Here is a 22,662-nt window from a genome sequence, read left to right on the forward strand (position 1 = left end):
GAACAATTCAAGGAGATATAGTTGGCTGATGGTTGGGGAATTGGTGCAGCCCATTTTGCAGATGGGGGAATGGAGACCAAGAGAAGGGTGGAGGCTTGTTCAAACTTACCCAAGGGACAGGGTCCTATCACATTCTCACCTTGCCTAGAGCCATGCTGGGTTCCTGCTGGTTCTCAGTAAGGACAGGTTCATTGGGATTGAGCCAAGCATCAAGTTCAAATTATATTAATATGGTTTTGTCATGACCCTGCTCACCCTCCAGTCTCAGCTCTGGCACTTTCTTCCCTTGACTCCAGCTATAAGGGACCACCTGTTCCTCCCGGCGTATTCCTGTGTCCTTCCTAGTCTGCACGCTTTACAATATTCCCACTGCCTGGAAGCTTGTTCCCTCCCCTCTTCACTTAACAACTCTTTCTCACAGTGCTGGCTTCCGATCCCCTGCAGTCTGGTTGTGTGACCTCCAATGGGTTATCACAGCCCCCAGCCCCATTGTCTTCTCCACCTCAGATGGCTCACTTAGGGCCTAAAGTTGTTGTCTCCCTCCCCAGACATTGAGCTCCCTGGGGATAGGACTCATGTCTCTCTGGACACTATATCTTGGCACCCAGGACCGAGCCTGAAATTTATGTCCAAGGTCATTGGTAAATAGCTGTGGAATAACCACAGTGAACCTCTGAGCATCTGGGTGCTTCACAAGCATCATCTCACTCATTCCTCCCAGCAACCTTATGGAATTAGCACTGCTTTATCCCTTTTTTATGGAGAAGACCCAGAAGGGCAGTTACTTGCTCAAGGCCTCTCAGTCTCAAATCCTGACCTGTCCAGCTCCGAAGTCCACGTCCCTGCTGCCTTCTGAGCTCTTGCCTTTACTGTCTGTGGTTCCCCTGATTTAGAGCTGGTGTCTCTGCCACTCTGCTCACAGCTGACATGACGTAAATAGTCATGAATTTAAAGATCAGATCCTTTATATTTCAAAGTGAAAGGCTGGGTCTAAATTATTTAATTTGGTTGTCCATGTAGATCACGCTAAGCAGGTAACTGCTAGATGCCATTCAGGCTTAACTCTAGTTCTGGAGACAGATCTGTGTTTCAAACCTGGTCCTTATTAACTGAGTTTCTTAACTACTCTGAGCTTCAGTTTCCCCATCAGCTAAAAAAGAGTTCTTCTGGTACCTATCCCATAAAGGCCATATAAAGAGTTTAGGAAGTTCCCGCTGTGGTGCAACAGGATTGACAGTGTCTCAGTAGCATCTGGACACAGGTTCAATCCCTGGCTTGGCGTAGCAGGTTAAAGGATCCAGTATTTCCACACCTGCGGTGCAGGTCACAACTGCCGCTCAGATCTGATCCCTGGCCCAGGAACTCTGTATGCCACAAGCCAGCCAAAAAAATTTTAAAAATTTTAAAAAAGGGAGTTCTGGAAGATCTCCTGGTACAGCACTTGTCAAAGTACCTAGCATTTAGTCAGGGCTCCATAAATAATAGCTGTTGTTATTATTATTGTTATTGCTATTCTCAGTATTTCCTGCATCATGGCCCTGAAGTATGTCAGTAGATATCTGGCAACATCCCTGCCTGTTCCTGGAGACACTGATGTTTGCTCTGAACCAGCCCCAGCTCCCACTCAAACTTGGGTGTGTGCTGAAGCAGGCAAATCCAAGGCCAAATGTACATATCGATGCCAAGCTGTTTGGCCAGGACTGAAGTGGGCCATACATTGGGGACAAAAGGTGCTGTATCCTTGAAGAAGCTGTTAACTGCTTTGAAGCTAGGGCTTTGGCTAGCTTCCTGATACCCTGGCCACTATGGACCAAAGCAGACTGCCATCCCCAGAAGAAGGAAGACCCCCATCATCAGCATGGCAGGGTGCCCCCGCAAAATTTCTTCCATCTCTTCTGCCCTTCTGCATCTGCCCCACTGGTTAAAGGTTCCCGGTTTGAGCTGAGTGGCTGGCATATAGGAGGTGCCTGGTAACCGTCTAAGGCACAAGGAACTGGATGCGTAGTACAGAGTAAGTGTGCAGCGAATTTTACTAGCTATTGTTGGGCCAGTATCCTCTGTGATGAGTCTTTTGCCGTGATTTCTTGAGTGAGAGAGTGAAGGGGGTGATGAAACAGTAGAATTAGAATTGGTTCATAAGGAACTTCATGGAAGTGTTTCCCACAGGAAAACTGCATCTAGCAAGTGTGTTAAGATGGGGAAAAAGTTGAGAAGTCTAGGAGTTCCCGTTGTGGCGCAGTGGTTGACGAATCTGAATAGGAACCATGAGGTTGCGGGTTCGGTCCCTGCCCTTGCTCAGTGGGTTGGCGATCCGGCGTTGCCGTGAGCTGTGGCGTAGGTTGCAGATGCGGCTCGGATTCCGCGTTGCTGTGGCTCTGGTGTAGGCCAGTGGCTACAGCTCCGATTCGACCCCTAGCCTGGGAACCTCCATATGCTGCGGGTGCAGCCCAAAGAAATAGCAAAAAGACAAAAAAAAAAAAAAGTTGAGAAGTCTAAATGGTAAGTGGTCTGATAACTTGATCTCCCTTTGCCTAAAATTGTCCCATGGACTATATATATATATATATCTGGTGTATGTATATGTATATATATATATACATATACATACACCAGATATACAGGAATTGTTAAATGTACTTTCCACACATAATCTCTCCCACTACCATATCCTTTACCAGAGTTGTACATACATTACAATCAAAAACCTATACTCACACATCATTATCACCCAAAGTCCATAGTTTACATTAGGGTTTGTGCTTGTGAACCCTGTGGGTTTTGAAAAATGTATGATATGCATCCACCATTCTAGTATCATACAGTAGGGTTTCAGTGCCCTAAAAATCCATCCTTCTCTACCCTTGAACCCCTGGTAACCACTGATCTTTTTACTGTTTCTATAGTTTTGCCTTTTACAGAGTGTCATATAACTGGGAATCATAGAGTATGCAGCATTTTCAGATTGGCCCTTTCACTTAGTAACAGGCATTGACGTTTTCGCCATGTCTTTTCATTGCTTGATGCCTTGTTTCTTCTTAGCGCTGAATAAGATTCCACTGTGGGCATGTACCAGTTTATTTATTCATTCACCTACTGAAGGATATCTTGGTTGCTTCCAAATTTGGGCATGAATAAAGCTGCTATAAAAAATTCACGTCCAGGTTCTTGTACGGACACAAATTTTCAATGCATTTGGGTAAATACTATGGTATATTTTTAAATGACAGTGACTTAATGTTAGACTTTTTCCTGTGATTATTGATCAAATTGACATGTTTTTTTCTTGCTGTGCCTCCATCCCTCGTCCTGATAACAGTATCTTGCCTTTCCTTCAGAGAACTAGATTTCCCCCAATTTCTTAAATGGGAAGCCTCATTAGCCCTCATGGTGGCATGTGACAAATTCTAGCCAAGAACACTGCGTCCCCTGGGCAGTGTGATTGGCTGAGGGTGGGCAAATGACCCAAACTGGGCCGAAGCAGAGCCAATGAACACTTGCCCTGATAGTTTGCTGAAATCTGGGGGAAAGAGGCATTTTTCCTTCTATTAGCTGGCTAGACTGATAAAATGTTGACTGGATGGCATATTTGCCAGTACTTTGGGAGGATCCGCTTGAGAATAAAGCTAAGAGAGAAGGAAGCAGAGCTGAGAGATGTCATAGGAAATACAGATTCCCAGTGACATATTTTTGAGACCCTGGATCCAGCTATATACCCAAAGCTGATATCCTTCCCCTACTTCAAATTATGCCCATTTGAGTTTTTTCCCTCTCTATTGCATATAAGACTCCTGGGTCAGAGTGTGTGGTTCGAGGGTGAGAGTGTGAGATGGTGGAGCTCAGGTAAGAGCCCATCTCCTCCATTCCAGGTGCACTGACCTTGACTCTCTGCCCCTGCTGGTCGGGGAGAGATTCTCCGAAGTGGCCCCTTTGTTCTGGGGTGAGGAGGTGGTGAAGGAGTTCCCTGAATCAGAGGTGTGGCCGCTGTGTGGGTCCCGGCTCTTGCTCAGGCCCCCAGTGGGGCTCCCCTTCTCCAGACCCCGTGACCTGGCTGAGCTGATCTGCGTGGAGGGTGGTGAGGAGGTGTCATTGCCTGAGTCATACTCCTGGGAGCGTCCTCTGGAGGTGGTGAGCGGGCTGGCTGTTTTGGTAAAGAGGTCAGCAGCGGACCCCGACCCAGTGATCTGAAAGCAAAAACATCCGTTGGACACTGCTGAGCGCTAGGCCTGTGGGCTGTGTCTAAATAACCAAGAAATGTTTACCATCATGATGCACTGTAACGAAAGGAAAGAGAGAAGAGAGGAAAGAAGAGACGCCAAAAAACAAAAGCACAAATTCCTGAAAGAATACCACAGAAAGGAGATCTTTTTTTTTTTTTTTTTTTTTTTTTTTTAACCCCCTGCTAGGATAACTGGAAGATTTAGGTATCATGCAGAGAAAAAGCATGCGATCCAGATTAAACAAAAGAAAAAAGGAAATTATACAAAATTTAATTTCTAATGAATTAACTCAAACAAAAAGACAACTTAAGAGAAAGGGGGTGTGTGCGTAAACACCCTTAACCTAAAACAATAATAAAAATAAAGAAAGGGGGGGAAAAGAAAGGAGGCTATGGGCCTGAAAAAATATATATCTTGGAACTTAAAAACAAAAAAAGGAGATAAAGCCAAAATTTCAAACGTCAACCAAATCCTCAACGAATTTGACTACTTTTTTTTTTAAGAAAAAGTTGCCTGAATAGAACCCTAAACAAATATCACATGGGGAAAAGAAATGAAATAAAGATGAGAGTTCATTTTAAATATAAAGTCAAGGTCACAAAACGATATTTTAGTAGCTTCCAACTAAAGGGGAAAAGAAAGGGGGGGGGGACAAAAAAATGGAAGTCAAATCGTCTGACTGAAAACAAACGAAAAAAAAGCTCTCTACAGATATTTGCGTGTGTCCTTTTCCCCCTGGAGAAGGTAGCTAAGGTTCTCGAGTGGCTTCTAATAAATTCTCTCATGTCTTTGCGGATTATATCCACTTACCAAGCAAGAACTCCTCCTTTAGTAGGTAGGTAAGGTGTAAGAGAAAGGGAAGAGCGGGCAAGGTGAGTCCATCATTAGAGTCGCAATTGACAAGAAAAAACACACACCTTTCTGTACATCCTCACACTTGGCCCTGACCTTGGGGTTTGGGTTTTTCAGTGTTCCTGACAGGTGCAGCATCACTTCGGGTTGGTTTTCTCAGTAAGGGGACCTCAAGCCATAAACACTAACTTCTTCAGTCTCTTAATGCCCAAGCTGGATCAAGAAACCATTGCTGAAAATGCAAATGGCGGCTGGCGTCTGCATCTATCTAAGGTGTCAAGACGGAAGGGGCGGAGGGGACACAGGGAGGGTGTGCTTGCAACACACTGCTTTGGGAGGGGCTTGGAGGTTTGGTTTGGGGGTGACTTGGAATTAGGAGGGGTCCCCAGGATTCTTTGTGGGGCTGATCTAGGACAGGTGAAAGCGTAAAAGGAGGTGACGGAGAGCCAGCCCTCAGGAAAGCTATGGCGTGTTTAGAAGCACAATGGGTGGTTTTTCTTTCACCATTCAGACCAGTCTCACGGCTGGGATGACATTTGGCTTTGATTCTGGAGCCCACCGACAGTTCCATGCTCAGCTGAGGGCAAGAGAGATCCCTACCCTGTGTCTCCTCTAGCAATAACCATCCCTGTGGGGTGAGAAATCTTGGAGGCTGAGAAGGTACCATTTGGAAACCATTCCCCCCAAGATTACTCTGGGTACCTGAAATTCCAGAATTTTCTGTATAAGTTGCCCCTGAGCCCCCTCCTACGGTCTCTGCAGGCTCCTCCATGGATCTCTTCTCCCAGGGATGGGAGTGGAGGAGGGGCAGACCATGCTTCAGGCGTGTACGTTCCTAGGTCCAGAGTGGCTATTGGAACAGAACTTGGACGCTCAGGCTGAGGTGTCCATATGCATGGGTGGGAGGTCCATTATGGTGCTGGACAGTGCAAGGCATGGGGAGGGGGAAGGAGGGGCCAGGGCCGTGGCAGATTCTCCAGATTCTCCCCACATGGTTGTGCTGGGGCCTGGCACTTTGAGGGGTCTGAGATTCTAAATCCAAATCTGACTTTCCAGATTCTTTTCTTTTCTTTTTCTTTTTTTTAGCTTTTTAGGGCCACACCTTTGGCATATGGAAGTTCCCAGACTAGGGGTTGAATTGTTGAATTGGAGCCACAGCTGCTGGCCTATGCCATAGCCGTGCAACGCGAGATCCGAGCCTCGTCTGCGACCTACACCACAGCTCACGGCAACACCAGATCCTTCACCCACTGAGTGAGGCCAGGGATGGAACCCAAATTCTCATGGATCCTAGTCAGGTTTGTTAACCGCTGAGCCACGAAGGGAACTCCTCCAGATCATTTTGAAGGTGTGTTTGCCAAGAGAAGAGAACACATTTCATCTAAGTTTGCAGGTTTCATTTATAAATATTTAGATACATAGTGTGTGGCTCTCCTCTGTACTCTTGTCCCAGGCCCTGCAAATGTTAGCGTAGAATTCACCAGCCAAAGCCTGCTTGCCCCTCCCAGTGTCTCCCGTGTGCCTTGAGCCTAAAGAAGGGGGGCTTTGGGGATTTCTTAAGGAACAATTTCTGCCTCCTCAGCAATTGGTCATGAGGGTGAGATACAGAGACACTGGAATTGTGAGATAAACAGAGATGACTCCACCAGCTCAGGATGTCAGCTCCTGGAGCTGGGAAGGAGGGACTTCCTTTGTGGATTCTCCCAGGAGGCTTTGCACACAGACAAGGTGATGGTCCAGCTTTACCAAGTCCCACCCAGCATAGCTGCCACTGTACCCAATTGGCAATCTGGCTATCTTTGCTCTGGAACAAGGGACCTCAAAATAAGGTCGCCCAAATGGGGTTTTCTAGAGTGAGATTTCTTTAAAAATTAACGTAAAAGCCCATTTCTCATCCGCCTCCGTTTTGTCTTCCTGTTTGCCAGCTGGATGTCCTAACTTTCCCACCTCTGGGAGTTCAGGGGCAACATGTGTATTTCTACCTCTGTCCAGAATGAGAAAGCATCAGGCCAGGCAGCTGGACCCTGGGACCTTGGCTTTCAGGCTGGGGCTTGGACTGGGGATGGGCTCATGGAATGAATCTTTGCCTCAGAGCTGGTGAATGTTTGGTAGCCCTCCATGCCCTTCCTGGAGGCAACCAGGCTGGAGTTAACTGGAGTGAAGGTGCCTATGAGTATAATGCTTTCCATTATCTTGTGGCTTGCTTCCTGGAGGCATCCAAGCTGGGCCTTTTTCTGCCCAGGTATTTGACCCTGACTACTCATTTCAAAGCATATGCCCTGGTGCATCATGGGTGCCCAAGGGCAAGGATTTCCTGAACATAAGGCCCCTCGGGGCTAGTGAATATAGAAGGGGACTTTGCCTTCATCATATTCTCAACCCCATACCCTGAGCTCACAGGGACGCTTTTAGACTGTCTCTACCTGACCATGACCACCATCTTGTGTGATCAGAACTTGTGAGATGTCTATAAGTCATCACGCTTTTTCCATCATCACCAGAAAACAGAGATAAAGGTGCCACTGAAATGTTCTCATTGGGTTGACAGTGGTGGCTGAAAATACCAACTTCTTTTGCTTGTTTAAAAGACCCATTTCTTTGGATGAATCTAAATTCTTTGACATGCATGACAATGTCCTTTACAACCCAGCCCTGTGTCCTTCACAAACCTCATCTCTTCCATACACATCCCTGGCCCCCAGCCCCCACAACCTTAAGCTGATTGACTAGGAAGTTTTCCTGGTTCTGCCACTACATCTTGCTCTCCCCAACCCCAGGTCATTTGCATATGCCATTTCCTCTGCCTAGAACATTTTCCCTCTCTTCCTCACTTCACATGGCTAAATTTATTCATCATCCAGTTTACAGATCACCTCCTCTAGAAAGCCTTCTGAATCCCAGGCCAGGATAGCATAAAACTCTCTACTTCATTCATTCTCTCATTCATTCATTCATTCAAAAATGAGTGGCTTCTGTATGCTTCAACACTGTTACTCAGCGGGGAAATGGCTTGTTTTACTGCCTGTCTCTCCATCTGGGTGGGAGCTTGTTGAAGGCAGAGGCCATGCATGACTGGTTCAGCACTGTAACATGGCTGAACCAGTGCCCCCACCAGGACCTGGCACAGAGCAAGTGCTCGGTAAATCTTGCTGACTGAACAAAGCTGCTTCCTAATCTCTTGGAAATCTGACTTTGGAAGCCTAGCCCATCCTAACTTCATTCATTTTTGGAGATGGCTGGGTGATCAGGCCTTGGTGGGATCCAAGTGGGTGACTGCCAACTTTGGGAATTTAATGGATTTTTTTTTTTCTTCATTTTAGGGCTGCACCTGCAGCATATGGAAGTTCCCAGATTAGGGGTCAGACTGGAGCTGCAGCTGCCGACCTACGCCATAGCCACAGCAACGCCAGATCCGAGCCATGTATGCGACCTACAACACAGCTCACAGCAACGCCAGATCCTTAACCCGTGGAGCAGGGTCAGGGATCAAACCCACGTCCTCACGGATATTACTCAGGTTCTTAACCCACTAAGCCACGATGGGAATTCCCAGAGATTTAACAGATTTTTAAGGATGGACTAGCCTCCGTCATATTCAACACTGTTCTAGGAAATGAGGTGGACCCTTGGCTGAAAGTTGGGGTCTTGAGATGGGCTCAGGGCTGGGTTTTGAGCCAGAGAGAAACTCTGGGATCAAATTTTAGGTTCAGGCCCATGGCAATGAGAAGGAATGCCCTTTACTCCCCCATCTGGCCCCCCTCAGACCTAAGACCCTCAAACCACACACAGGGGCTCAATCTACAGATGCTCAACAGCTTGTTCTAGGCTAAGGTGAGAAGTTCTGGATCTAAGGAGCCTTCCAGGTGAGACAAGTAGTGGTGTCTCCTTATTTCCTTTTCCACTTGCTGCTATTCTGGGAAATCAGGTTAAAACCTGAACCTGAGGTCTGTCCACTCATATACAAAAGGGCTGCTGGCCCTTACAGGGACTCTGTTCAGATGCTAGAAAGGCATTCCCTCCGCATCAAGAAGTGAAAAATGGTGCCTCCTCCGGTCAGACAAATTGGAAAAAAGATCCACCTTTCTCTGGGCTGAGATGGCCCCATGTCAGTCTGCATAGCTTGCCTGACAAACGGAGGGCAGGGGGGTTGAACTCCAAGGCCAGCTGCCCTCGTACAGGGCACAAGCAGCATAAGGCAACATTCCTAGCAGTTCCTGGATACACAACTCTCGCTCTGTTTGATCTGCTGTAGGATTACTTTGAAGGCCCGGAGGAGAGGTGGTGGCCTGAAGACATTCGTTCCCGCCTCCCTCAGCTGACCTCTCCTGGGTTTGTCTTTCCCTGTCTTGATGGGCTCTGTCTCTGTTTCCAGGTGATAGAAACATTTTCAACACTCATTAGGGATGTCTGGATGGTTTAATGGCCTCTTAGCTTCAGATTCCCCCTTCTCTAGAACTCTCCATTCACCCCACACACAAAGGAGGAAAGATACAACTGAGGGGTGGAGGGGGGGCAAGGGCATATTGTGGAGTGTGTGTGTGTGTGTGTGTATGAGACGCCATCATAATGCAGAAGAGACCTTCAAAGTCAAGGACAACCCAACAGGCAGAAAACAGAGGCCCCTGTGCTTTTCCTTCTTGTGCACACCTCTCATTTCTAAGGGTCTCCTTCCTAGTCAGATACTCACTCTCACTTTGTCATGGAAGATGCAAATGGTTGCCCACTGGACACTGATATGACAGGACGGCTCCCCCCCTTACCCCGCCCCGTCTCCTCTTATGGATAATCGGCCTCTCCCTAGTCACCTTTGCGTTCTTCTTCCTCTGTTAGGAACTTCTCTCCTGTGCACGTAACTGCTCTCTGCTCCTGTATCCCCAGCTTAGCTGCAAAACGGTCTCCAATTCGCCTGCTGGGAGGTGTCATCCTGGACCCACCATGATCCAGGAACAATGCCTTCATGGTACCCGGGACCCCTACCTAAGACCTAGGACCCTCATACCAGGGCTTTTTTCTGTGGTCCACTCTCATCCCTTCCTCCATCTCAGCCTTGCCTTTCATGTCTTTACAGAGGTCTACTTTGGGGGTTTGGCAAAAAAAATCTGCCCCTGGAAGATGTGCTTAATCACCAAGTGAAATAATACCTGTTTTGGTATGGATTCTCCTAGCAATGGAGACAGGAATTTGAGTGCTAGAAGTTTATTTGGGAGGTAAGGAACCTTTGTCGGGGAGTAGGGCACAGAGCTGGGGGAGAGAAGGAGCCAGGTAAATATGCGTTATCAACCCAGAGGCCTCTGTCTTCTGCATGTCAGGATGCCCTTGACTTGAACGTCTCTTCTACATTATGGTGGCATCACACATGGCGGGTGGCTGCAGAACACTCTGGGAACCAGTACAGAACTGGCTCCAGAGTGCATCCCAGCCAAGAAGGGAGCTGGGATACTTATACATGAATTCCTTGACACTCATGGGTTACAGGCTGTACCCAGGGGTGTCAGTTCTCTAGTAGGTCCAAACCGCCTGACGGCCAAGCACAGTGGTCTCTGGCAGCCAGATGACATGACCTGGAGGCTGGCAGTTGGCAGTGTGTGAGGAAGGGTGAGGGGGTAAATGGCCAGCCTCTGTCTCAACACCCCAGATCACCCCTGCAACACCAATAGGCCAAGTTATGCTTTGTTTCAGATATGCTTTCTTTAGGCCCCTTAGGGGCCAAACAAATTTACGTTGGACAGTAAATCTGCACAAGCTATCAACCTGGTAGACTGGGGCAGATTCACATCACAGCCCGAATTCTAGTTCATGTTGAAAAAGAAGATCTGGCCAGACTGAGCTGATATTCCTGCTTGGTCATCACCGGCCTTGTGAGCAATTGCTGCCCCTGTTGACCAGGCACAAGTTCTCCTGGCCATGGGGCCCAACTGGGTCCCTGCAGCTAATATCTCTGAGCTGCCTGGCCCCCGAGGCATCTCAGTTGGTGACCCTCTGGTCTAAGTGTTGGCTGATATCTGGATCTATGTGAATGCAGCACAAAGTGCCTCCTGCATGGCTCAGCTCTCCCTTCCAGAACTAGGAAATGGACTTCTCCATTTTCCTCCCTGCTGCCTTTCCAGACCTTCTTGGACTTTGTCAATGAAAGGAACCAGGAGCCGTATCCAGACCCCAGAGCCATCACAAGCTCTTCACAAGCTCTTCCCTTCTCGGTCAGGATTGCCAATTTCAGATTTTTTTTTTTTTTTTTTTAAAGGGCTGCCCCAGCGGCCTATGGAGGTTCCTGGGTTAGGAGTCAAATCAGAGCTGTAGCCACAGGCCTATGCCACAGTAATGCAGGATATGAACTGAATCTGTGACCTATACCACAGCTCACAGGAATGCTGGATCCTTAACCCACTGAGTGAGGCCGGGGATTGAACCCATGTCCTCATGGATACTAGTCTGGTTCTTTACTGCTGAGACACAATGGGTACTCCTCAAACTCAGATTTTTTTAAGGGACAAAGTGCTTTTCCCAAACTCATGGCCGTGGGGAGAAAACAAACGCCTCTGTTCCCTTTATTCCCTGTTCACCCTCCAATGCGAAGCTCCAATTTTCTTTTCCTCTTGGACTCCTAAGCTGGCCTCTTCTCATTCCTTAATACATTCTGCATCAACCTTGGATTTTTTTTTTTTTCTAGTAAGTAATTACACCCCCCGCCCCAGACGAACTCCAGCTCCTGGTGTTTCAACTGGGAGTCTCTCTCAGCCCTCCAGGGAAGCCGGCACTGTTATTTATTGTTTTTGTTTCAAATCATTATTTAATCAAGAACGGGGGAAAAAAAGACAACCTCTCACTTACACTTCAAAATTTAATTTCAGCTGAATTCTGAGATCAAGAGGCAGCACGGCCTAATAGGTTACAAAAATACAATCAAGAAGAGAATTCCAATTAAACTGAACAAGTCCATTTACTGAGCTTCAAATGGCCCCATGGAGAGAGATGGCTATAAATTTTTTTTTTCCCTCCCTGCCATATGGGGGACTGGAAATTCTCATGTGAATGTAGAATTGCATGGCAGGGCTTTTAGCTAGAGGGTTTTGGTTATTTCTTTAAAAAAAAAAACAAAAAACCTTTTGTTTCACAAAGACATTGAGTTTATTTTTCTTCCTTTGCACACTAATTAGGAAGACAGCAAAAGAATGGATTCATTGACCTGTTAGGAGTTCATTTGAGAGGAGGTTGGGGGGATGGAGAAAGAGAGGGATCTGCTGAGGATGGTGGAAAGATGACAAACTAGGGCCCAGGGAAGTGGGGATCTCACAGGGCTGGGCACTGAAGTTGACCTTGGGCCCAGGGACATGGTCTGGCCTCCTCTCTCCTTCCATCAGACAGCTGAAGGGGCCTGGCAGCTGAAGCCTCATCATTTCTTGGAAGCCCCCCTTGATGGCCCATTCATTCTTGAAAATTTCTACATGGATCCAGTTAGGCAAATTTTCCACCAGTCCAAATGGAAATGATAAAAAAAAAAAAAAAAGTTCTATGGAATGAGTTTTTCATTCAGCTGAATGCATGTGATATAAAGGCTTATACTTTCTTCTGAGGCCATGCCTGTCCTCCCTCTTCTGATGGTAAATGTTCCTTTCATTACAGAAAATGGTGGTTTTCTTTTTTTTTCTGCCCTTGCAGTAAAAGTAAAAGTTGACAATGCTGTTCCACTTTCCATTAAAAAAAAACTTGGTCCACAAACCTCTGAGTATCAAGCCCCCTTCTTCTGCATTTTAGTCCCTCTCTTCTTCTAACCTACAGTAAATAGCATTGGCTAGCGAGTCTCAGTTTACCCAAGAGCCCAAAGGCTTTTGCAGAATGTGTGAGAAGCTGGGTCAAAGGTCAGAAGGCTGGGCCATCCACCTATGTTCACTCAGCCTCATTTCCCCCATTTGCAAAATAAGAGGCAGACTTCTGTCCTGCAACTCTCCTGGGGTTGTTCTGAAGTTCACCTGAGACCTTGGATATGATTCAGCTTTTTGAGGCTGGAGATACTTCAAAACCATTTCTGGGTTTATTGGGAGCAAGTTTAATTAGGCTGTTATGATGACAAATCCTAACACTAGCAACTACTGTATACAGTGTTAAGTCCCAAGCATCAGATCAGGCTATATTTTTCTCACAGAACAGAAGCTGCATAAAGATGGAAACCTGGTCTGTCTTGTTTGCTGCAATTCACCATGTGCCTGGCACACAATAGGTGCTTCATGCATCTTGAAAAACTGAATGGACACCTTACCTCACTCCACCCTCATGACCACTCTGTGAATTAGGTATGATTATTAGTTCCGGGTACAGAAGAGGACACAGAGGCCCATCAAAGTGAAATGACACAAGAGAGGTCAAGTAATTAAACACACGGACTCTGAGGGCAGACTTTCTGGGTTTGAATCCTAACTTCTCCATTTAATAGCTGCCTTTTCCCCAAGTCTTCTAGGCTGGAGTTTCCTCCTTGGAAAATGAGGATATCAGCGGAAGCTTCCTTGAATGTCTATTATAAGAAATACATGAGGTGACACATGAAAATAATTCAGCCTAGCACCTGGCACATAGTAGGTGCTCAGGAAGCATGAGTGATGGCTATGACACAGACTCCCAGGGAGATGAAATCAAGAACTCTGGAGTGTCTGGATCTGTCCCCAAACTCCTGTCTTTACTACTGTCCTTTCCTGCTTCCTCCTGGTCACAAATTTGATGAGGTCTTCCTTTACAGAACACACATTCTGTTTTTTTGTGGTATCTGTGCAGGTTTTTGTTGGCGAGGATTAGGGCAACTGTTGGCTCTCTGGAGGCAGAAGGAGGAGAAAAGGAGACTGCCCTCTCCTTAGTCTAACATTAGTCTAGATCATCCCCCTTCCCATTCCCCCTCCAGTTAGGGTGGACTTACAGAGGACACCACACTACAAGGAAAGGACTTTGCCAAACCTTGGGGTCACCAACCTCTCCATCATCCAGTTGTCCCTCTGGCCAGCAAAGTAAACTTCTGAGAAACAAGCCATGGTTCATATTAGCTCCCCTTCCTCCTAGGTGGGCTACTTACCTAAGACACTTCACCTCTCTGAGCCTCAGTTTTCCCCTCTGAAAAATAATGATAATAATGGCCCCGACCTCAAAGAACTGTTCTGTGAATCAAATGAGGAAAAAAAAGACTATAACTTATGTGACAGTGCCTGGCACATAGTGGTATTTCCCTCTCTTTATTCATCAACCATCTTAAGTGGGTGAACTCCTATCCACCCTTCAAAGCCCAGCTCACATGTTCCTTTATTGGTAAAGTCCTCTCAGACACCAAGACCTCTTGGTCCTTCCTCTGTGGTCCTCCTACATATTGTACTTGCTTCTATCACCTCTGGGGGTGATATTCAAAATATTCAACAACTGTTTGAGTGTGTGTACTGCCCCATCTGAAGGTAGCTGGGCTTGGCACTGAAGGGCTGTCAGGTATCACTCTTTAGCTGCTGGACTATGAGAAGGTCCAGAAGCTACCAGGGAAGGGAAGGAGTGGTTTTGTTGACTGAGGGACAGGCAGTAACAAGCTCTATTTATCAACTGGCGTGCAAGTACTTGAACAATGGAGGAGGTAACAGTACTCACAGGCTCATTCTCAGCTCTAGTGACAACGCATCCTGCTGTATTAAATCCTACTTATCCTGCTGATGACTAGATGGTGAGGCCTGGAATTCAGGAAGAGTGTTTATTCATCTCTCTGATTCCGTAATGTCTTGAACAGAGATGACTGAGGGTAGTTTAAGACCTCAGGTTCAATGCCTCATTCATTCCTTATCTACCCTCATAGATAGATAAGGAATGAATGAGGCACAAAGGGTTTTGATGCCTTGGGACCCTTTATTTGAATTTCAGCTCTGAGAAAGCCAGAGCTTTGGATTACCTTTAGCTCACCAATTGGGATTTCAACAAGACATAACGCATATTTTCATATTCATATATGCAAGGAGCCCATCTTGATGTCATATGCCCATCCTTGATTTTTTTAAAGAGCTATGCATATGAGATGCCTGAGGCTTAGAAGAGCCCCCATTCTTTGGCTCCTGTTCACCTCCAATCCCATCTCCAGCCCTGGGATTCTATCTCCATCCTGACTCCAGTCTTCCTTTCCACTGGCTGCTTCCACTGGCTGGCTTCTCAGTTGTCACCTCCTCTGCCCCAACCTCATGCTGGCCCTAATGCCCTTCCCTTCCTGCTTACCTCCCATCCTATCTCGACATTCATTGTTGTGCATTGTCTTTCACACTTTTCACATTGTCTGTCTTCCTCATAAGAAGGTACAGGCTGTTTGTTATTCACTGGGTCCTGAGAGCCACATCAGAGCTGACTCTTTATAGATACTCAGTAGATAATTGGTAGATTTGGGCAAGTGATTGAACACGTGACTCAATGACAATAACTTTGCTACTCTCTTAGGCAGAAAGCTTGGAAACATCTTGGGGCTGACACTCTTGGGAAAACCTTTGGTCCCACCTGGCATCCTCTTCCATCCTTGCCTGTGCAGGAGAAGATGAGAGAGAACCCAGCATGGACAGCACTCAGAGGATGCCCCCAGGAGTCAGGCAGCCATGAGCAGGGTGGGGCTAAGCATTTGGGCTGCAGCTGCCATGGAGGATGGGAGGAAACTGAGAACAGGGTGAGCAGGGGTCCTAGCTCTAGTCTCAGGTCATCCACAGACGAACCTGGGCCTGGAGCCATTCTGCTATTACTCTTACTCCACTGCTACTACCAGTGTCGCTACTACTGTTGCTACTGCTATTACCATTGCCAGTATTAATACTACTGTTGCTTCTGTCCATGGCCAGCAACTGTTACCTAGCATCCACCGCTCGCCTGTTATAGTCTAAAAGTCTTACTGACATTGAGTCACTACATCCTCCCAACATCCCTCTCATGAGGTAAGTCTTTTTTTTTTTTTTAATGCTTTTATCCATATATATATATTTTTTCTTTTTAGGGCCACACCTGCAGCACATGGAAGTTCCCAGGCTAGGGGTCAAATCGGAGCTGCAGCTGCCAGCCTACAACATGGCCACAGCAATGCTGGATCTGAGCTGTGTCTGTGACCCACACCCCAGCCCATGGCAATGCCGGATCCTTAACCCACTGAGCAAGGCCAGGGATCAAACCTGCATCCTCAGGGATACCAGTCAGGTTCGTTACTGCTCAGCCATAAAGGGTACTCCCTATCCTTATAATTTTAAAGTATAGTTGATTTACAATGTTGTGTCAATTTCTGTTGTACAGCAAAATAACACTGCTCCTATTTTCTGAGTTTCACCTCTGTGCCAAGCACTAGGCTCAACCGTTTACAAAATTACTTTGCTTTTGTTCCCAAAACAAGACTTTTGCAGAAGAGACTTATTATCTGCATTTTTTAACAGATGAGGAAAGTGGAGCTCAAAAAGGTTTAAGTAACTATCCCCAGTTCAGAGCCAGCCTTTGCATATCTAATCATAATCCTATATTTTTAACAACTCTGACTTGCCAGAGCCCATGGAAGTCATTTCTTTCCTGTGAGTTCAGGTCCTCTTTGAATCAGGACATTGGGTTGGGTGAGCTCTTAAGGCCTCTGCCTTCTAGGTATGGATGAGCTTTCTGCTCTTCTAACAGGGGCTGGGCCCACAGGGGACATCAAGACTTTAAGAACCAAGAGCCAATCTAGTACCTCACTAGCTAGTGTGGGAGGACTACAGTTTGGGGGGTGGGAGGGTAGGTGAGGATCAACATTCAGCTTTTTTGCAATATCTTGGACTGACCCATTAGGAAACCATCCCAGAGGTGGGAAAACTCAAGTCGGCTGCTCCCAATGGCACTTTTTCATGACGGTCAGTTGGGGCCGCTGTGTAGACTGCCACAAAGACCATGACCAGGGAGAGGGGGTGGCTTTTACTAACTTAAAAAACATTTTTCCACCTCTTATTGCTTGTTTTTAAAAATTTATTTCTACTTTTGCAACAATTCCCCCGGGAGCCAAGTGGCCTAATCATGCTCATTTTCCAGTTGAGGAAGCTGAGGCTGGGAGAGGTAAAAGGATTTGTCCAGCCAAACCAAGCCTTGAGCCCAGGCCTCCAGACTCTCTGCCTTACTGGGAAGAACTTTCATAGGATATTCATGGATGGGAGAATACAGGTGAGCATTTTTCACCTGCAAATATTGAGCAAATGCAGGTATCTCTACAAAGGAGGGGACTGGGATAACTTGTGGGTGGTTCCTGCTGCACAGGGGATTTGGGCAAAATTAGACCTTGGTGACATAGACTGCCTTGGCTGGTAGAAAAGAGTTTCCCAGAATGTACTGCAGATAATAACTATTGTGTCAGCCAGACCCAAGCAGTGTTTATCACCCCCTTCTCTTCTTAAACCTCCCAGCAAGAACCCCCGAGCTTCTCCCTACTTCCACCTCATCCTTTCTAAGGGAACAGCTCTCTGCAGTTTTCAGATTCAGTCCTAGCTAGAGGTGACGGGACCCTTCCCAGTGGTCAGCTGCAAGTGCAGGCCACATCAGTGTTGAATCTCCTCCTGTTTCTGCATCTGTCCCTTTAAAGTCCACAAAAGGCCTTCGAACACTTTCTGTTGTTGGAGGTCCCCAACAAGCCCACATGGACATAGTCTGATCTCAAACATAGCAAGGAGAAAACTGAGTTCAAAGAGGTGAAGTGACTTTCTCAAAGCCACACAGCCAGGAGTGGCCAAGCTGGGACCTGAGTCCAGATCCAAGTCCAAATCCCTCACTCAGTAAACCTCCTGAAATCACATTCCAGCCCCTCCTTCTTGACCTGAGGGACCATTCTCCGATCCCATTCAATGCCGGGTTGCAAAACTGGATTCACTCTTGCTCTGCTCTGTGGCTTTCCTCTGGACCTTAACCTTTCTGAACATTGGCTTTTCTGTCCCACCTGTGGAAGGGAGGAGTGAGGGTGGCTGCGTCCTCAACTCCCTGTGACTTCATGTGGACGTGAGAGGTCAAGTGCTATCAGCTCCTTGGAGGAAAATTCTCACATACGTTCAAGGCCATGTTTACACAAGTGAAATCAAATCCTGGATGCTCAGACTTCATCATTGCAAAGCTAGGCTGCCTCTGTTACAACAAAGACCCTCCTCTTTTCCTTCCTTCCTCCCCAAAGACCTCCCTACAGTGTCTCACACATGCCTTCCTGCAGATGTCACTCTGGAGACCAGTATGTGTTTTCAATGCTTCCAATAAAAAGCCTGGGTGTTTTGGTTTTTCCCCTCCCCCTCTCCCCCCCAAGTCCCCAAGCCGAGTGCTGCCAAAGGCTGGCGAATGACCATGTAGTTATCAATAAGGAGGTCTGAAACCAGGGGGGTAGTTGCCCGCCACTGAATTGAAATGTGTCATACACTGCCCTGAACTTGTGCCTCCACCTCCCCCCAGTGTCACGGCCAAGACAGACAGAGGAGGCTGTGTGAATACTTACTACACCCCTGGCCGACAGGAAGCTGAGCATCTGGAGGGGCTGGCTGGGCGGGGGGCTGGACCGGGCCTCGGGGCTAGCCTTGTAGAGGGTCTTGGAGCAGCGACGAGAGTGCCTTCGGTGGGACTTCCGCCTTTCCTCGGGGGACCGGCTGCGGTGCCTGCGTGTAGGGGAGAGAGACCTGAGGGTCTTTGGATGGGGAGCTTGGCAGACAGGTGGCTGAAGGACCACCAGGCTCTGAGGACAAGAGAGTGTGTTTGGGTGCGTCTATTTGAACTTCCTGTGCATCCTTCCCTCCCGCTTTAGTCCGTTCATTCATCTTCTCATTTGTTCACTTGATAAATGCTTATTCATGTACCTGGCACTGCTCAGGAGGCCAGGGACACAGCTATGAAGACAGAAAAGGTCCCTGTTCTGACTCATCCTGTGTGCCTCTGTGATCGTCTTTTCTGCCTGCCTGTCTGTACGTGACGGGGTGTACGTCTGGGTGTGTCCATCTGTGTTTTCATGTGTTTGTCTACAAATATAACCACGTCGATCTGTGTGTCTTTGTGTGTGTGACTTCACCATCTGTGACACAGAAGCATCTTACTGACTGTCACCCAAAACTTTTGAAAAAAAAAAAATTTGACAGAAATGACAGAGATACCTTCTGCAGGCTTGTCAGATCTAGATCTGGCTGCTGGTCTGCAGTGGAAAAAGCAAAGGAATCTGACTCCTCAGAAAGGGTGCATTTGGACTCTGCATTAGCTACTGGTTCTCAGTCACAGAACTAATAAAAATAAGACCTTATGGATTTGCATGGCATTGTAAACCCCTCTGCAGGCTTTTCCTGTACAACTTGAAGACATATAGACAAGGCAGGCATTCCTTTATCTTCAGATGAGAGAGCTGAGGCTCAAAGAGGTTTAGTGACCTGCCTGAGGTCACACAGCTTGGACGTGGCGGAACAAGGGCCCCCGTGGGAACAAATGCCTCTGGTTCTCACGCTGGAGTGTCCCTCTCTGCTGTGGGGCCCCAGTATCATTCTTCCACTGAGTCTGTGACCCGAGGGTCAGCTCTCAGGTTGCACCCATGCCTGTACTCAGCCCAACAGGTGCTGGGGAACTGGGGCTGCAGCACCCGCAGATGTGACAGCAGAAGGAGGGCTGGAGTGGGGGCCTGAAGCGGAAGCTCTTTCTGAAAGAGATAAGTCTCGGAGAAGGACGAATGCAGTGCTTAGAGGGTCTCCAAGCAAGCCCTGCACTATCCTCCGGCCCAGGCCTAGGCTGCAGGTGGGGGGTTCCGGCTGGGTCACACAGACCTGGGCGCCAGGGTCCCAGTTCTGCCAGTCACCGTGCCCTTGCTCGGGTCCCTTTGTCCACCAAAGCACAGGTCTCTCAGCTGTACATGTCAGTAGCATAGCTGAGCTGAGCGCCTCAGTGCCCTCCCGACAAGGCCACTGTGAGCACCCTGTACTTGAACGAGCCTCGTTCCCATTCTTTGCAATGATGCTGCAACGCACGCCCAGGGAAGTGGAGGATGTCTGTGTCCAGGGTATTAGAACCTATCATGAGCGTGTGGTGGGGAACTCTGGGGAGCATTTAAAGGATGGGGGGTTTGTTCTGGGCTGGATGCTGTCAGAAAGCAGAGGTCATTCTTGGACTGGGTATCTTCATAAGTCTTAACCTAGACAGAGGGGAGATGAGACTGAGGTCAAGGCTATGGTCACTGAAGAAGCAGCTGGATCTCCTCCAGGTTAGAGAGATGCTGGTGTCACTGTTGGATTTTGGACAACGTTCTTGCTTCATCCAGGCTCAGACCCGATTACAGAAGGCTCTTGTGTTTGTCTGCATCCCTCAGGGTCACAGAGTACCTCACTGTGTGACAGTGATGCTCCTTGACACTATCGCTATTCAGTGGGAACACCAAGGCTACGTGATGTCATGGGCTGAGCTTCTCCTTCTCAGATGTTTTCACACTTGGCTCCATGTTCACATCACCTGGGGAGATTTAAAAATCCTGCTGCTCTGTCCTCTGCCTCATCCAGATTAGATCAGAATATCTAGAGGTAGGATCCAGGCACTGGCCTTTTAAAACAACGTCCAAAGCGAATGCAGCACAGCCAAAACGGAGTGGCTCTGGTCCAGCTCATGGTTTTATTGGAATGATTAGGAGAGAGAACGTATTTGAAACTGTACCATGGTGCCGGGTTCAGAGCAGACTTCAGGCAAATATTTGTGCTCCTCCTCCTTCCTCTGGATATTCTGATTTAACTGGGATGGGGTGGGACCAGGATAGCGAGATTTTGAAATCTTCCCAGGTGATGTAAACATGTACCCAAGCAGGAGAAGCACTTAAGAAAGGAAAGGAGCCTCTGTCATGCAGAGGCTGGTCTGGTACCCTCCAGGGGACATTCCCATGGGACCTCAACAATTTCAAACATCAACATCAATAGAGCTCTGCTCCCTTCTTCTTGTTCTTCTCACCCACCAGAGCCTCTTCTGCCTTCTCAGGCCGGGACAGCCAACATGTCAGCATAAAAAGGGTCCAGGTCAGGAGAAACAAGTTTCAGAAGGGCCTCAGAACTATGTACTTTGCACCGTGCGACCTTTCATAGGTTGCTTGGCGTCTCTGTGCTTAGAACAACTCTTAGTGATGAGAAAGCCGAGTGGAGCCTGACTTTCCAGTTCAATCTGAGCTCTGTCACTTAGTAGCTTGGTGCCCAGAAAATTCCTTCCCCTCTCTGTGCCTCAGTTTCCTCATCTCTAAAATGTGGATAACAGTAGTGCCCATCTCGCTGGGCTGCAGAGGGGATCGTGCGGTGGATACCGTGCCAGGGGCCCTGAGGAACCCGTGTGTTAGCAAGTCCTGGGACTGGTGTTCCTGGAAGTGGAGGCGGCAAGTCCTTGGGCCTGCAGCCTTTTCTCTATGAGGAAGTGACCACAGCTGCCAGGGAAAGTAGCTTGGCAGTAGGGACAGTGGGAGGCAAAGCTGATGGTGAGGGGGCTCTAGGTGGTGACCGGGGTGGGGAGGTGCTTGGGGCCAGGGGTTACCTGCTGTCACAGCTTGAGGAACGGGATTCAGAGCTCTGGGACCTCGAGGGGCAGTGGTGGTGGCGGTGGCGGTGAGACTTTCGGGGCCGGCTTCTTGATCTTGGGTGGGGAATGGTTGGTGATGACAAGGGAGGAATGAAAGGAGAGAGAGAGAGAGAGAGAGAGAGAGAGAGATTGATTTAGATCTTGTGACACATTATTCTCCTGCACCCAAGTCACTGTCCCTCCCAGAGTCCTGTATCTCCCCACCCCCACCCCCACATCACCCCTCTTCCTGCCTGTGTAACTGATTGTTCTGAATGCAAGTGGGCGGAAAGGGGTCCTCTGGGGGAGACAGCCTGACTCTTGGGGCTCTGCTGGAAGCAGAAACATCCCCTCCACTCATCACCTCTCTCTTGCCTAAGGCAGGAGTCTCCATTTCAGACAGTTTTTTGAGCCAGTCAGATACCATAACATGTGAATCAGTCAGGCACTTGGAAAATATCAACTGAAGGGCATCAGCTGAAGAAAGTGGCTTTGCCTGGATCTTCGGTGGTGTGCTGCTGGATCTTCTCATTTCCCAAGCAAATGTAGAAATTGAGATATTTATGTAAATTATTCCTATCTTATAGGGAAGCTCTTTTTTTTTTTTGAAGACACTGTTTGGGGGCAAACAAAACACATTAGCAGAATACATTAGGCCTTTGGGCTGCCAATCTGTAACCTCAGATCTGGAAAATTAAATCTGGATTCTTAGCATGGAGTCAAAAGCCCTCTTTCAGAGTGAGTTACCAACATCATTGACAACAAAAATGACAGTGCCAATAATTGCTGCCACTAAAACTGGTATTATAACAGGTTACTTCAGCTCTCTCTAAATTAAAATAATGACTGAGAAGTAGCAGTAGCAGGGACAGTGGTCCCTGAGGATGTACAGGGGATGTCAGTAGTTTGGGCCAAGTCAGGAAGCCAGTGGGAGCTAGAGATGATTCTATCAGGAGGTACGATGGTTAACCCAACAAAGGACTCAGAGATTCTTGCAGTGTCTTTGTCAGACCATATCCCTTTTCTGTTTAAAACCCTCCCACTATCCTCATGTCAAGTCCAAACTCTGACCTTGAAC

General features: G+C 47.7%; 1 protein-coding gene across 1 annotated transcript in view; it reads right to left on the reverse strand.

Annotated features, from left to right (window-relative positions):
* SRRM4 (serine/arginine repetitive matrix 4) overlaps positions 1–22,662 on the reverse strand; it is a 163,191-nt gene that overhangs the window by 12,494 nt on the left and 128,035 nt on the right. Inside the window, exons 7-9 of the mRNA XM_021072457.2 lie at positions 21,561–21,659; positions 18,529–18,685; positions 3,877–4,181 (exon numbers count right to left, since the gene is read on the reverse strand). Coding sequence (XP_020928116.1) covers positions 3,877–4,181; positions 18,529–18,685; positions 21,561–21,659 — 561 coding nt within the window. The remainder of the gene's footprint in view (positions 1–3,876; positions 4,182–18,528; positions 18,686–21,560; positions 21,660–22,662) is intronic.

Source organism: Sus scrofa, chromosome 14, assembly GCF_054392235.1.
Source record: "Sus scrofa isolate SSC_HxYL_T2T_F1_AM1 chromosome 14, Sscrofa_HxYL_maternal_Yorkshire_Landrace_v2.0, whole genome shotgun sequence".
NCBI classification, from domain to species: Eukaryota; Metazoa; Chordata; class Mammalia; order Artiodactyla; family Suidae; genus Sus; species Sus scrofa.